General features: G+C 37.9%; 1 protein-coding gene across 1 annotated transcript in view; it reads left to right on the plus strand.

The window, feature by feature from the left end:
* Positions 1–2,644: 2,644 nt before the first annotated feature.
* Positions 2,645–16,476, plus strand: part of LOC137017951 (uncharacterized) — a 45,533-nt gene continuing 31,701 nt past the window's right edge. Inside the window, exons 1-4 of the mRNA XM_067382755.1 lie at positions 2,645–2,734; positions 7,771–9,471; positions 10,725–10,808; positions 11,340–13,277. Of these exons, the coding sequence (XP_067238856.1) occupies positions 7,826–9,471; positions 10,725–10,808; positions 11,340–13,277 (3,668 nt within the window). The 5' untranslated portion in view covers positions 2,645–2,734; positions 7,771–7,825. The remainder of the gene's footprint in view (positions 2,735–7,770; positions 9,472–10,724; positions 10,809–11,339; positions 13,278–16,476) is intronic.

Raw genomic sequence — 16,476 nt, forward strand, 5'->3', positions numbered from 1 at the left:
ACTCTTCTTCTCCCCATGGAAAAACAAATCATCTCCTCACAGGACAAAATGACCTGAAGCCTAAAAATGACATTTATAAAATTATTACCAGCCTATTATGATAAAATATTATCTTTAATTTTTTTTTTTTTTTTTGGTGATTTTTATTTATTTACCTCGAAATTCTTTAATTTTATTATTTTAAATTTCAAAATAAGCATATTTTTGTACATTGTTTCACAAAAAAAAAAAAAGACTTCATTCTAGTCCAATTCTAGTGAAAGCCTCTTTAAAAAAAAATCATGCATTCAGTCATTGAGTGACACTGCTGACCTCTTGTGGAAAAAAATAATAAATAAAAAATTGCCTTCTGAAGCAAATTTGTGTAAAAAAAAAAAATAAAACAAAACAAATAAAATAAATAAAATAAAATAATCTATATTTAACAAGTTATTGAAGTAAAATATCTAGCTTCCATCCGACTGCCTTATATATTCAAGTTACGAAGAAAGTGTAAACTGGCATTGCTGGTGTTGCTGGCATTGACAGTACACATGTAAGGCAGTCCAAAAAAAAAAAATGGATATAATATCCCAAAAAAAAAAAAAATGGATATTTTTTTTAAACAAATGCATAGATTCACTTCAGAAGGCCTTTATAACCCCCCTGGAGCCATGTGGAGTACGTTTATGATAGATGGAAGTGGATGGAGACACCAGAATACCTTTGGCAATATTCTAAAGAAATAGAGACTAAACATGATGGAAAAACATTGAACTGTCATGCATTCATTCAATTGTACATTATCAACTGAATTTGTGTAAAATGTTACACTACAAAAAGCTGTCACTGAGAATACTTATTTCTGTGAATAAATATGAAATGGATGTGTGTAGTTTTCATCAGTTTTAATCAGATTTCCAAACATAGTTATTTGAATGGATTTGGATGGATCTCTGTGATCCATCACTGTGTATATAGCTGCTTTCAACATTGATAATAATCAGAAATGTTTCTTAACCATCAAATCATCATATTAGAATGATTTCTGAAGGATCATGTGACACTGAAGACTGGAGTAATGATGCTGAAAATTCAGCTGTGATCACAGGAATAAATTACATTTTACAATATATTCACATAATATAATTTATTTTAAATTGTAATGTTTCACAGTGTTACTGTTTTTACTGTATTTTGAATGCATTGGTGAGCAGAAAGACTTCTGTTAGAAACATTAAAAAATCTTAAAACATTAAAAAACGCTAGTGTAAATTACAGTTATGGTGGCCTTTGTTACTCCGCCTTACATTATACTCTGTCATACATAGAGATTGTGTCTGTTCTCTGAATAATGATGACAAATAATTACTAAGGGATCTAGAAAATATCAGATTGCCAAAATAACCAAAATAAGGTCACAAAACTCTGGACTATTGATAGTACATATCAAAGTCCACTCTGACTCTCTAATGTTTGATGCTCATACTATACTCATTTAAATCTAGATTAAAGACATCTCTTTAGCCAAGCATTCAAATAACACATTGCATAACATTTAACTCCAGTTATATGTGATGCAATAGTAAAAAGTGTGTATGATCTTTTGCCTGAAATAATATGAACAGCAGCTGCTGTATGCTACTCTTTCTCCTGTTGTTTGTTTCTATCTCAGGATGCCCAGCAGGGTGCCAGCTCCAGTTTGAATCCAGCCTCACTTGTAAAGATGACACCAACACTCATGAAGACTTCAGATGATGGCAACTATAGAAGGACATACAAAACTGACAGATATTGTCCTTAATTGCCTTAAAAGTGTAAGTTTGCAGGTTTTCAACCCACTTTGTATCGTTACAATGTTGGTATATGTAAATGTAGGCTATTCAAAGTTATGTGTACAGAAATATTGTAAGCAAAACGCCGCCGGATGAGGCATATGACATGTTTTGCATCATCAAAATTATGTATTTTGCATCATCAGGTGGATATTTTGGTACACATAACTGTAAAAGTAAACATTGTTCATATTATCAACATTGATCAGTACAAAGCAGGTATAGAAATTGGCAAACTTACCCTTTGATAATGAAGGATAGCATAAGTTTGCCTGTTTAACTGAACACATGAATTTAAACACATGACTTGTAGGCCTATAATCTTAGACCTCATGCTGATTAAAGGATATTTTTTGATTGTATCCTTGAAACATTTTCTGTAAAGCTGTTTACTATTAGCCTACTATAAATGCTTTAATTTTTGTAAGTGTATAGCGTACAATTTAAACGTGAACTGAATGCTCCTCATTTGTAAGTGACATTGTATAAAAGCTTCTGTAAATGTAGGGTAGCTTATTTTCTCTGTCAAAATGACAGAAATCACTTTGAATTATTAACACTCAATGTTCCAGTTAATTAACATTTTTGATGCAAAATGTTAGACATGATATTTAACAGAAATAGCTAATCGGTAGTTATTAATTTCTTAAAGCTTTTTTTTTTTTTTTACTTTAATTTCATTTTAACGTTCATGAAGGAGTAGAATAATTTCATCGCATTGTACAGTACAATTTGTAATTTGTAAACTTATTATTGCGTTTCGCTTTCGCTGACGCTGATTGTTTACAGTTCAACTGAAGTCACTCCCATAATTCGCGTCATGGGGCGTGGGAAGGAGGAATGTGAAACCGAAAGCGTTCGTATGAGATGACTAGACGCCATTTCATGGGAGTCAAAATCTAATGTCTTCCCTTGTCACGGTAAGTTCATTAAAACGTTTCATAGTTTTAATGTCAACGAGGATCTTTTGCGTCTATAAACAACTTAAACACGTCGAAGGTGTTCGCCTCTCTCACTAGAACTATAATGGCGGTCGAAGCAGCGCAGAGTGTTGTGGACAAACTCGGCTCTATCATCAACACATCGACTGGGACTGTACTCGTGTAGGCCTATTCAAGGCGGAAGTCCAAAACAGGCCTATAATACAGGCAAAAGTTAATTTAAAAATTAACAATGAAGCGTAAACGAGTTTGAAGTTTGGGGTTTGAAAAAAACAGTTAAACAGAATGCGAAAGTATCTGCCGGGTGTCAAAGAAATCTTTATTTTGTTTCCAACATAAAAAAGTAGGCCTACTGAACTTTAGTGCCTACAACACAACTGAATACAGTTAGTTGTAGGTCTAATTGTAGGATGGTTTTAATTTTTAATTCCACATTCTTGCACATGGAGATTCAAAAGAGAACATATTTTTTCCCCTTTGCAACGTACTGAGTTCAAGTTAGGTATGATAGAATTGTTGCGATCTATTCATTTTGACAAGTAGTAGAGTGTTAAACATTCTATGTTTACTTTTTCAGTTGCAAGTTTTTGAAACAGACTGTCTAATTGAGAATTGTTGATGCGTTCACTGATTATATAAAATTCAATGAAGGTTGACTAATCTTTGAACAATGTAGTTTGCATGTCACATCCATGAGGATGAAATGATGAATAACAAGCTTTGGGGGTTTTAGGAACCAGAACCAAGCTGTCTGAGCAAGTTAAACTTTAGCATGAGTGTGAGTTTCTTTTCTCTTAATATGCCTGGAGGTGAGGAATAAAAAATATTTTATATTTATAATGGTTAAATTCACTCAGTAGGAGAGACCGGGAGCAATTTTAACAGGGGGCAATTGTAACATCTCAAATTACACAAAGACAGAACCATGAAACTAATTTTGCATGTGCTGTGTGGAGATCTCTCTCTGCATGCCAAAAAAAACAAGCTTCTAAATCAGGGGTACTCAAGTTCAGAGGCCAAGAGGGCCGCATTTCAACCAAATGAAACGCGAAGGGCCACAAATTATAACTTGGATGGTAAGACTTTTTAGGCCTACTTAAGACAATATTTGTAGTTTTACTGTTTATTTACTAAAAGTGCAGTTTATTATCTAGCTAAGTCTTAATAGTATGGTGTCCTTTTTAAAGTGTCACTTAACATGATAAATGGCATTTAAAAAAATGATTAATAGCTTGTCTTGCTGTATTCTTAATGTACAAATGCATAAAGAAAAACAAGAACTGATGAAAAGAAATCCTTATTCATTCCTTATTCATCCTTATTTCATTTCTTTTCACAAGAAATTTAAGGTCTGGCTGTTTTTCACTGGCTGATAAGAGTTTGTCCGTAAAACGAAAACATTGCACTTTTTTTATAGTCTTTTTATACTCCATTGCACCTTTTTAACACTTTTTATAGCACCTATTTATACTCAGAGAATAAACGTTTTATTATTTATATTATTATTACCTTTTAATTTGGTAAGAATCCAAAAATCTTTTTTTTTTCTTTTTTTTTAATGTTCAATCACAATCTCATGAATTACCTAACTATAACCAACGTTGTAAACATGATAAATCGGATATTCTCCATGAGCTCAATGATGTGATGAGAGATCTTTAATGGGAGCGCTGCTTGCTTTCTGTTTATAACACATTGACATTAAGAATAAAAGGTGTGTTTTTCATGATGCTCGGCAACTTACACACTGCAAAGTTTGAGGAATGTCAACTGCATTTCATCATGGAAAAATAAGGTTACTTTGTTTTTTACTTGCGCGCACAGTCTCGAGCCTTTGATGGCGTTCACGAACAAAGTGCTTGACACATGCGCACTAGAGAGATTCATACTTGTCTAGTCTTTTTCGCTCAAATAGTTACAATAAAATGTGTTTGTACTTGTTTAAAATTAGAGTTGCTGGTATCTTTTAATCCTCTCAAACGAGCGCTCTCGGCTATTGTGTTTGTTGTTACTCTTGTTCCGTCTTATCCGTTTCTTTTCAGACTGAAACAACAGCCCGTTTCAGTGCTGACACCTTGTGGACAAACAAAATTAGTGCAAAAACTATTCAATGCGCGCGTGCAAAGTGCCTTCAGTTTATATTGTTCTTTGTGGTTAGAAAAACTGTGCTGCGCGCGTACACTATACGCAATCTCTGCTGATGATTACAGCGTCAGGCGTACTGTACGCCTACCCTTGTGTACGTGTAAAAAAAAAACGAAGTAATATTCACGCTAATTTTGGACGCAAATTATAATAAATATACATTTATATGTAGCATGATGCGGGCCACAAATTTAATGCTGACGGGCCGGATGCGGCCCGCGGGCCGCCTGTTGAGTACCCCTGTTCTAAATCATACTTGGAAGGCTCATTTTTTAGGTATAATTATTTATTTATTTTTTTCATTTACAGTATTTTCCTCATACGGTCTTAACCATTAATGTAAATGAAATTAAATCTGTCAAAATTAAATAAAAAATCAGGGTAGCTTGTCACGGGGTGGTACAGTCGGGGGTAATTGTAACACTGTGTTACAGTTTTCCCAGACACCATCAAATTGTGTCCAGCTTCGTAAGGACATCAAAATAGATTTTACACACATTTTACAAGGTTCAGACCAAAACTTGTTACTATGACGATCTGTTTCACCACCATCCTACAATTAGGTCTAAGTGTGTTGTAGGCACTAAAACAGTCCTGTACTTTGTAGTTGAACAAATTTTTATGTTGGAAACAAAATTGAAGACAAAAATATGACATGATGGAATCAATGAAATGATACCTTTTAATATGAAACTAAAACGGACAGTAGGTGGCGCAAGTCGCTGACTTAACGAGTGAGTTTAATCCATTCATTTGATTCCTTCAAATATGGTGAATCGAAAACAACACCATTTGTTGCACCGGTTCAGCTGTAGATTTGTTTCTGTGATAATTCCTATAGGCCCAATGCGTTAAAAAAAAAAAAAAAAAAAAAAAAAAAAAAAAAATACATGACCAAATGTTCAAAAAGGGGGCAGAGAGGGGACATGATCAGGGGAACAACATAATTGTTGATAGACTATTTCTTGTGGCATTCAGATAATCTTAAATACTGCAAAGCATTCTTTGATTATTGCTTGTAATATGTTTCTTTGCTCTTCTTTATTATCTGCTGCTTCCTTGTTTGTTTTGAAGTTTTCAAAATTCTTAACATACAGTTGTTTTAATTTATTTTTCAATTTGTAATTATTTTAAAAAGTACTTATAGCCTAATTACTTATGAAAGGATATGCAAATGTAAGGATAAGATTTTCAAGTACATTTTCAATGATTTTTTTCGGTAACTAATTAATACTAAAAAGTAGATCAAGAATCGTTTTGGAATTGGATAATGACTCCCAGAATCAGAATCAGAATCAGATCGCAAAATTAGGTGACTAAAGATTTCCACCCCGGATATTTATTTTTTTGCTTTTTTACAGTTCTTGGTATATTTATGTATTTATTTATTTTTAATTTGGGCAGGTTTGGCATTTCATAAATTGGTGCCTTCTTTTTGTACAAATGCACAGTGCTGTGCTCACATTTATTGTGCATTAATTAAGATAAAAAAAATTACATATCAATTTGTGACATATTGAGAGACATGTTCTTTAAATGTGATGCATAACAAATACAAGCATGGAAAGTTTTTCACTGCCCCACACATCTCCTCCACATTTAAACTTGTTGTATTAAATATCGCATATCTACTATTTGTCGTTCATGGTTGATCTGCTGAAGCTCCTTTGGCACCTGAGCCTTTTCCGCACTTGTTTGACTTGCGCCTGGCACTATGGTGAAGTTGGTGTGTGCACCTGAAACATCTTCCGTGTGTTGAGGTCATAAAGAGACAGTTGTACATTTAAATAAACACACACAAAAAAAAATGGTGGCCGTGGCCCCCATCGTTACGGTATGCTGGTAGAGAGATACGGATTTCCACAAATATAGATACTACTTTAATAAACACAGGGCAGGAACACCAAACATACACTTTAACAAAACAGAGAACGGACAAGGAGTGAATGGAGTGAGTGCAATATAAAGGCAGTGAGGATAATAAAGTCCAGGTGCGAGTGATGAGTGATGATGGGGAGATGAAGAGGGAAGTGAGTGCAGGTGTGGAGAACAGGAGGATGATGGGAAATGGAGTCCGGTGAACAAGGGATCTGTGACACCCATTGACTTAAGCTTGGCCACACCTTTGGCCACCCCACTCACAATTGCTGCTTCTATGTCTTTTTTTCCCTAAAGAGCTTTTGTGCAGCATTTACCTCAGTAAGTTGACGGATTTAATCTCTGAGCTGCTGTGAGTGAGTGGAGGTGGGGCTAATTTGAATATTCATTGATCTGTGTAAATGAGGCAAGGGTGTCGAGTTATATTCAAGCTATTTTAAGGCATGAAGTATTTTTTTTTTCCACAGGAATGTCATTTTGGTGATCAAAGGGACAAAATAATTGACTATAGGGGGACTTTACTCTGAGGCATTTTGTCAATAAAAAAATGTTATTCAGTGCTGTATTTTAATGTGACTGGCTGATTTTTTTCTGTGCACAGTGGGTAGATATGACTAATAGATAATGAGAATTGTTGTCAATGATTTTCATCATCGATTATTATAGATTTTATCAGTTAGTTGTTGCAGCCCTAATTAGCGTTATAAAACAGTTTTGGTCCTTGATTATTATTGGCTTAGTCATGTTCAAAGTGATTGTAAATACTCTATAAACACACTTCTGTGAGCTCATCGTCACAGTATTATTGCACCAACTGTTTGTTTTGCTCATAACAACAGCCCTTAACTGTAAAATCACTGTAAACCGCAGCTTCTTGAACCCCCAAAAGCATCAGTACCAGTACCTGTATCACCTCACTTTTGGTGACCAGCTAGTACTGATACTTAATTGTGTTTAAAAATTCTGTGTATGTTCTCTGTTTCCACAAACAGGCCTGAAATAAAGTATCTTATCTTGGAAAAAGAGAAACAGAAATATGCCTATAAAATGAGTGGGTATGTGAGAGAGGAGGATTCTGTTCACACTCAGAGGGAAGCATCTCCAGGATTCAGCTGTGTGTCCATGAAGAGTAACCACTCCATGCTTCAGCCCCCTTATCTCAGTGATGGACCATCTCCAGGATCCAGCTGTGTGTCTATGAAGAGTAACCACTCCATGCTTCAGCCCCCTTATCTCAATGATGGACCATCTCCAGGATCCAGCTGTGTGTCCATGAAGAGTAACCACTCCATGCTTCAGCCCCCTTATCTCAATGATGGACCATCTCCAGGATCCAGTTGTGTGTCCATGAAGAGTAACCAATCCATGCTTCAGTCCCCTTATCTCAATGATGGACCATCTCCAGGATCCAGCTGTGTGTCCATGAAGAGTAACCACTCCATGCTTCAGCCCCCTTATCTCAGTGATGGAGCATCTCCAGGATCCAGCTGTGTGTCCATGAAGAGTAACCAATCCATGCTTCAGCCCCCTTATCTCAATGATGGACCATCTCCAGGATCCAGCTTTGTGTCTATGAAGAGTAACCAATCCATGCTTCAGCCCCCTTATCTCAATGATGGACCATCTCCAGGATCCAGCTGTGTGTCCATGAAGAGTAACCACTCCATGCTTCAGCCCCCTTATCTCAATGATGGACCATCTCCAGGATCCAGCTTTGTGTCTATGAAAAGTAACCACTCCGTGCTTCAGCCCCCGTATCTCAGTGATGGACCATCTCCAGGATCCAGCTGTGTGTCTATGAAGAGTAACCAATCCATGCTTCAGTCCCCTTATCTCAATGATGGACCATCTCCAGGATCCAGCTGTGTGTCCATGAAGAGTAACCACTCCATGCTTCAGTCCCCTTATCTCAATGATGGACCATCTCCAGGATCCAGCTGTGTGTCCATGAAGAGTAACCACTCCATGCTTCAGCCCCCTTATCTCAGAGATGGAGCATCTCCAGGATCCAGCTTTGTGTCTATGAAGAGTAACCAATCCATGCTTCAGCCCCCTTATCTCAATGATGGACCATCTCCAGGATCCAGCTGTGTGTCTATGAAGAGTAACCACTCCATGCTTCAGCCCCCTTATCTCAGTGATGGAGCATCTCCAGGATCCAGCTGTGTGTCTATGAAGAGTAACCAATCCATGCTTCAGCCCCCTTATCTCAATGATGGACCATCTCCAGGATCCAGCTGTGTGTCTATGAAGAGTAACCAATCCATGCTTCAGCCCCCTTATCTCAATGATGGACCATCTCCAGGATCCAGCTGTGTGTCTATGAAGAGTAACCACTCCATGCTTCAGCCCCCTTATCTCAGTGATGGAGCATCTCCAGGATCCAGCTGTGTGTCTATGAAGAGTAACCACTCCATGCTTCAGCCCCCTTATCTCAATGATGGACCATCTCCAGGATCCAGCTGTGTGTCTATGAAGAGTAACCACTCCATGCTTCAGCCCCCTTATCTCAGTGATGGAGCATCTCCAGGATCCAGCTGTGTGTCTATGAAGAGTAACCAATCCATGCTTCAGTCCCCTTATCTCAATGATGGACCATCTCCAGGATCCAGCTGTGTGTCCATAAAGAGTAACCACTCCATGCTTCAGCCCCCTTATCTCAATGATGGACCTGCTCTGACCTCTGACTCTGTGTGAGTATCATGAATTTGGATGTTTTTTTGTTTTTTTTTAACCCTTTGATGCATACAATCACACCGGTGTGATCAGTCTTGGCTGGTCCCTGGAGTGTACGATCACACCGGTGTGATTAGAACGTTCAGCGCATCACATGATTAACTGCCAAATTCAAATGTGCGTGCATGCTTTAGCTGGTGCTAACCAGAGACGGACGTGCACAGCACATTTCATTTATCACATTTATGCAGTGTTTTCAACCACATAATGTTTATTTTAGGTTTCGAACATTTAAATACACATGAGTACTGACAAAACAATACATTTAGAGTTTGTAAAATACACACTGATGTCTATAGAAGCGGAAATAACAACCCTTTCCATTATAATTAGACGATACATTTTATTCATAACAGATACACATTGTGAAAGTAACCTAAAAGCTCTATTCTTCTCCAGTTCGTTGGCTCACGTACTTTCATGTATTTCGGGAGAAGTGGATGAATTCACATGTTGTAAATCCAGCAGATCTGATTCTCTGTGCGGCGCAAACTAACATAAACTCAACTAACGCGGTCGTTATAAAGGGGTTTAAATGGCGAACGTTAAACCCAACACTGCACATTTTTTGACGCCTCTCTTATCTGACACACCAATCTGTGGTCTTGAGCCGCTTTTCCACTGTCGGGCCAAACAATAAGGAATGGTTCCAGTTACATTTCCACTTGAGCTTGGTAACTTGCTGGTAGAATACATGTAGTGACGTTGCCACTCAGGATTGGTCATTTGTCTAATTCCTGGCTACCAGTTTCTCTGTACCTAACTAAGTGTGATATTTGAGGGATGTAAACACAAATTAATAATAAAATTAAAAGAAATATCCATTCATCCTCCATAATGCAGTCATTGTTTACATCTCATATCATCTGTAAACACTTGTGTTACCAAGGCAATGACTGTCGCATTTGTATTGCATTCCAAAGAGTGGCCGTTATCAGTCTCACAGTGTAAAATGAAACTATCTATTTTATTTTGATAACGAACAGACTGCGATTTCAAGTTAGCAATGCAATAACTGATATGTTGTGTGTGCGCGATCACTTAAATTCCTTCCTTTTATCAGTGTAAACGGCTTAAAATATTCGGTCATTTATGGTCATACAGATAAGAGTAAGACATTATTTTAAACTGTAAAGGGTCTAATAAATGTACTGGAGCAGACAGATAATATGCAAAGAAACTATCTAAAATATTTATTTCTTTTTCTCAGAATTATCAGCAGGAAGAGAAAGAGAGCAGCATCTCCTTTACAACCCCCTGATCTCAGTAATGAAGCAGTGCCCTTTGACCCTCTGTGAGTATATTAATGTAAAGTGAGACATTCAACACAAGAACACTGAATGTACACAGAAACAACAAAAAGGAAATGGTTCTGATTTTATTTTATTCCTGCAATAAAGTTCTTGTAGACCAAAAAAATAAATAAATCATATACTGAAATCATGTTCTCTTTTTTAATAACAAATAAAACACAGATACATAAATCATGATGTAAAGAAAGAGTCTGTAGGGCCTTTGTTAAATGCAGTTGCTTTAAGTGTTTTTAAATGCTTCCCTGCCACTTCTTTTTTAAATGTCTCTATGACATTTTTTTGTCACATGGTTTTTCTGTATCAACGTTATTTTGACAGTAATCAAGAAATCAGTTAGACAATACATTAATTATATTTTAGTCTATTAATTGTACACTTCTTTCTAAATGTGGTTGTTGTATAATTTCATATATAGGATCATTTAACATAATAGACATTTAAATATGTTCTTTATTTTGATAAAGGTATTTTCTCTTTGTTTTGTCTTTATGTTCTTCTTAATGTCTTTTCAGTGGTGGGAGAGCTGACCAGATCAGATATGTGTCCTGTCAGACCTTCACATCATCCTCCTGTCAGAAACACATCAGTCATCATGACACAGAAGCAGCTCTGCAGCTCGATTCTCACCAACCAGTGCATGAAGATCTGCAGAGAGTCAAAGACCAGCACAAAACCAGCATGAAGAACAGATATGAGAGCGTATTTGAGGGAGTCAAACTACAAGAGCATCAGACCCTCCTGAACAGGATTTACACACAGCTGTACATCATAGAGGGAGAGAGTGAAGGTGTGAATGAAGAACATGAGGTGCTACAGATGGAGAAAAGTTACAAGACACTCCAAGACACTCCAATAAACTGCAATGACATCTTTGATCCTTCACCTGAACCAGGATATGAGGAGAAGAGCAGAGAGAAGAAAGACAAAATCAAGACTGTTCTTACTAAAGGCATCGCTGGAATTGGAAAAACCGTCTCTGTGCAGAAGTTCATTCTGGACTGGGCCGAGGGAAAAGCCAATCAGGATGTAGATTTCATGTTTGTGCTTCCATTTAGAGAGCTGAACTTAATTAAAGATCATCAATACAGTCTTCACAGACTTCTGCTGGACTTTCATCCTGAACTTCAACATCTGGACTCAAAGATGTATGATGAGTGTACAGTTGTGTTCATCTTTGATGGTCTGGATGAAAGCAGAATTACATTGATGTTTTCCGAAGGTGAGAAAGTTTCTGGTGTGACTGAGACTTCATCAGTTGGTGTGTTGATGTCAAACCTCTTGAAAGGAGATCTGCTTCCCTCTGCTCTCATCTGGATCACCACCAGACCAGCAGCAGCCAATCAGATCCCCTCAAAATACATCAACCGTGTAACAGAAATTCAGGGATTCAATGACCCTCAGAAGGAGGAATATTTCAGGAAGAGAATCAGTGATGAGGATCAAGCCAGCAGAATCATCTCACACATCAGAAAAGCAAGAAGCCTCCACATCATGTGCCACATACCCGTCTTCTGCTGGATCTCAGCCACTGTGCTTCAAAACATCCTGAAACAAGATCTCAGTGCAGAAATCCCTCAAACTCTGACTGAAATGTACATACACTTCCTCCTCATTCAAATAAAAATGAGGAACCAGAAGTATGAAGAGATAGATCCAGAGAATCTCCTGCAGTCCAACAGAGACGTGATTGTGAAACTTGCTGAACTGGCTTTCAATCAGCTGGTGAAGGGCAATGTGATGTTCTATGAGGAGGACCTGAGAGAGAGCGGCATAGACGTCACTGACGCCTCAGTGTATTCTGGGATTTGCACTGAGATCTTTAGGGAGGAATCTGTGATTTATCACAGGAAGGTTTACAGCTTTGTACATCTGAGCTTTCAGGAGTTTTTTGCAGGACTGTATGTGTTTTTCTGCTATTTACACAAGAACATTGAGGTTCTGAAAATGTTCCTGGCAGAAAAGTCCACAATTCTGCCTGGGAATGTTCCCCTGGATGAGCTCCTGAAGGGAGCAATGAATAATGCATTGGAGAGTAAAAACGGACACCTGGATCTTTTCCTTCGATTCCTTCATGGCATCTCACTGGAGTCCAATCAGAGACTCTTACAGGATCTGCTGATTCACACAGAGAACAACCCAGAGAGCATAAAGAAAATAATCCAAAACCTCAAACGAGGTCAACAAAACAATGTCAGTCCTGAAAGATGGATGAATCTGTCACACTGCTTAATTGAAATGCAGGATAATTCTATTGTTAAAGAAATGCAGCAATTTTTGAACTCTAAAACAAAAAGAAAAAATCTTTCTCTTGCACAATGCTCTACTTTGGCAAACATGATCTTGATGTCAGAAGAGGCTCTGGATGAGTTATACCTTTATAGGTATAACATCAAATCAAAAGAGGGGAGATGGAGACTGTTACCTGCTATGAGGAACTGCAGAAAAGCGATGTGAGTGTGTAAACAATTATATTTGACAAAAGTGGTGATGGACGTTTGATGAGTTTTATTGGGGTTTGTGTTCACAAACAGTTTTAAAAAATAGGTTTTACTTTGTAAACAATTCCAAGCTACCAGTAGAACTAGACCAACTCTAAGGCAGTTGTTGATGTCGTTGTAGTCAACAGAATTGGTTTATGTAATAACTCATCATATACATAATGTACATCAGCTCTAGTCCTGTAGGACCAGTGTCCTGCTGAGTTAAGGACACTGGCCTTTCAAATAACCTCACACAAGCTAATCTCATTGTTCAGATTTACTTGCAAATTAAAAATAGGTGTTTAATTAGGGTTAGAACTAAAGTCTGCAGGACATCAGCCCTCTAGGACTGGATTTGAAGAGTCAAGATGTACAGAATACACCTATTAAAAAAAAAATCACATCTTTATTTTAAATTTTTAAGGCAGGGGTGTAATGGATTGCGGTTGATCTGTGATCCGTACGAACCAGGCTCCACTGATTAACTGCATTTAGCCATTATATAGTGAAAGTTTATTATTTGCACTTGTTTGTAAGTTTTACCAGTTTAAAACACTCAAGCGTTTTTAAACAATTGAAATTAAAAAATAAGCCAACTTCACAATCACACGTTGTTTTCTGTGCACACACTCAAAGCACGCACGCTCACAAGGGCGCCTTTCAGATGGCACGCGAACACAAAATCGAGCTCTGTTTCATGACTCATTGAGCTTGAAGGGACACATAAGCCTCTTTCAGACTGTCAGTCCAAATCCGAATATTTGTGTATCTGACTGGAATCTGATCTAAAAAATGTAATGTCCACACTGTGTATCACAAGCTTTCAGATCTGATTTGTGTGTCCATGGTGCTTTTTCGCTTTCTGGAATATCTGCGTTGGTTTCTATGGCAATGACGTTGTGTTCATAGGTATACGCCAACAACAACAACCACAACAGTGTTATTTACATCATAACATGTAGCCGTCGTCACTGGACTACTGCACTTTATCTATGTTTTAATTCATGTATTCTTATTTTTACTGTCTTTTCACTTGTCTTTAATGATGTTTGAACTTTATTAGTTAGGAGTTCTTGCTGTGGTATCAAAGTACTTAAAGAAGGGGTAGGCAAGTTCGGCCCTAGAGAGCCGCTGTCCTGCAGAGTTTAGCTCCAACCCTGAAAAAAAAAAACCCTTCAGCTGCCTATAGCCTTAGTAATCCCGAAGAGCTTGATTAGCTTGTTCAGGTGTGTTTGATTAAGGTTGGAGCTAAACTCAGCAGGACAGCAGCTCTCTAGGACCAAACTTACCTACCCCTGAATTAAAGGATTAGTTCACTTTCAAATTAAAATTTCCTGATAATTTACTCACCCCCTTGCTATCCAAGACATCCATGTCTTTCTTTCTTCAGTCAAAAATAAATGAATGTTTTTGATGAAAAAATTCCAGGATTTTTCTCCATCAATTGGATGTCGATGGCACAGGGCCTTTGAAGAACAGTTGAAGGTCAAAATTACACTTTCAGTGCAGCTTCAAAGTGTTCCACACGATCCCAGATGGGAAATAAGAGTCTTATCTAGAGAAACCATCACAAATAAAATTTTATACATTTTAACCATAAACGCTCATCTTGAACTAACTCTCTTCTTCTTCTTCTCTATTCGAATTCGGCAATGTAGACACTACTATGTGCATTACTGCCCTCCACAGGTCAAAGTTTGAACTAAATTGTCACATACAATTTGCTAGTGCAAGTATATAACAATTATTTCAAACTTTGACCTGTGGTATTGTTTAAAGCCCTTTGAAGCTGCACTGAAACTGTAATTTTGACCTTCAACCGTTTGGAGGCCATTGAAGTCCACAATATGGAGATTAATCCTGGAATGTTTTCATCAAAAACCTTAATTTCTTTTCGACTGAAGAAAGAAAGACATGAACATCTTGGATGACATGGGGGTGAGTAAATTATCAGGAAATTTTAATTTGAAAGTGAACTAATCCTTTAAAGTGTTTTTAAGTTAAATGTTAAGCAAAGTTACATTTGTCTTAAAACCCCCATTTTTATTTTTTATTTACCGATCCGTGATTCGTTACACCACTAAAGGCAGTGCTTCTCAAACCTGTCCTAGGTCCACCACTGCACATTTTGGATGTCTCCCACATATAACAGTGGTTCCCCACCACATTCCTGGAGCCCCCACAACACTGCACATTTTGCATGTCTATTTTGTCTGACACACCCATTTCAGTTCTTGGAGTCTCAACTAATGAGCTGGTGATCTGAATCAGGTATATTTGACATGGAAAACATGCAGTGTTGGGGGGCTTCAAGAACGTGGTTAGGAACCCCTGATCTAATACACCTGATTTGACATTTGACATTAGTAGAGACTGCTAGAATTGAATTGGGTGTGACTGATGTGTGAGACATCCAAAATGTGCAATGATGGGGAAAAATCCTCAAAAAAATCCTTTGATTTGTCGGATTTGAGGAACCCTGATGTAAAGTCTAATTGGCTAAACACAAATTAGTCACTACTAGTGCGACCTGAACGCACATAACAAGTGCCTAGACAACAAGTCATCCACTTATCGTCTGAAGGGACTGTTCAGCAGGTGCCCCCGAGACATGGCATGGAGACACAGTGTCTCGTTTCCTGTTCTCAGGGAACCATGGTTACATGCGTAACCTGAAACGTTCCCTTTCAAAAGGGAACTTGCACTGCATCTTAACGCATTATGGGGAACAAAATGCCCATGCTGCCATGCTGAGGGGAGTGCATGCCAAAGAATGGCTCTGACAAATATCAAAAAAACAATTTCAACTGAAATGCCAAAAAAACACTCCTCTTATTGGTCGCAAAGGCTGTCATTGATGGCGTTCCCTACGGTCACCACCCAAGCTATAAGCCTCAAAGAGGCCTCCAGAAACATCTAGAGGCCTACCAAGGCCGGTTAAGGGCTTGGAACCAACAGCTTCTAACAGAAAAGGGTCCCTTTAAGGGAATGTGGCCAGGGAGCCGAAAAAAGCCCGACCAGTCACTTCTTAGGGGATCATAGTCTACCCTGAATGCCAACAGGGAAACCGACCTGGGTAGCGTTTCCCAAAAGCATCGTAAGCCTAAGTTGATCGTAGCTGCGTAGCAATGGAGCTACGATCAACTTAAGCTTACGATGCTTTTGGGAA

Source organism: Chanodichthys erythropterus, chromosome 3 (genome assembly GCF_024489055.1).
Source record: "Chanodichthys erythropterus isolate Z2021 chromosome 3, ASM2448905v1, whole genome shotgun sequence".
In the NCBI taxonomy this organism is placed as follows: Eukaryota; Metazoa; Chordata; class Actinopteri; order Cypriniformes; family Xenocyprididae; genus Chanodichthys; species Chanodichthys erythropterus.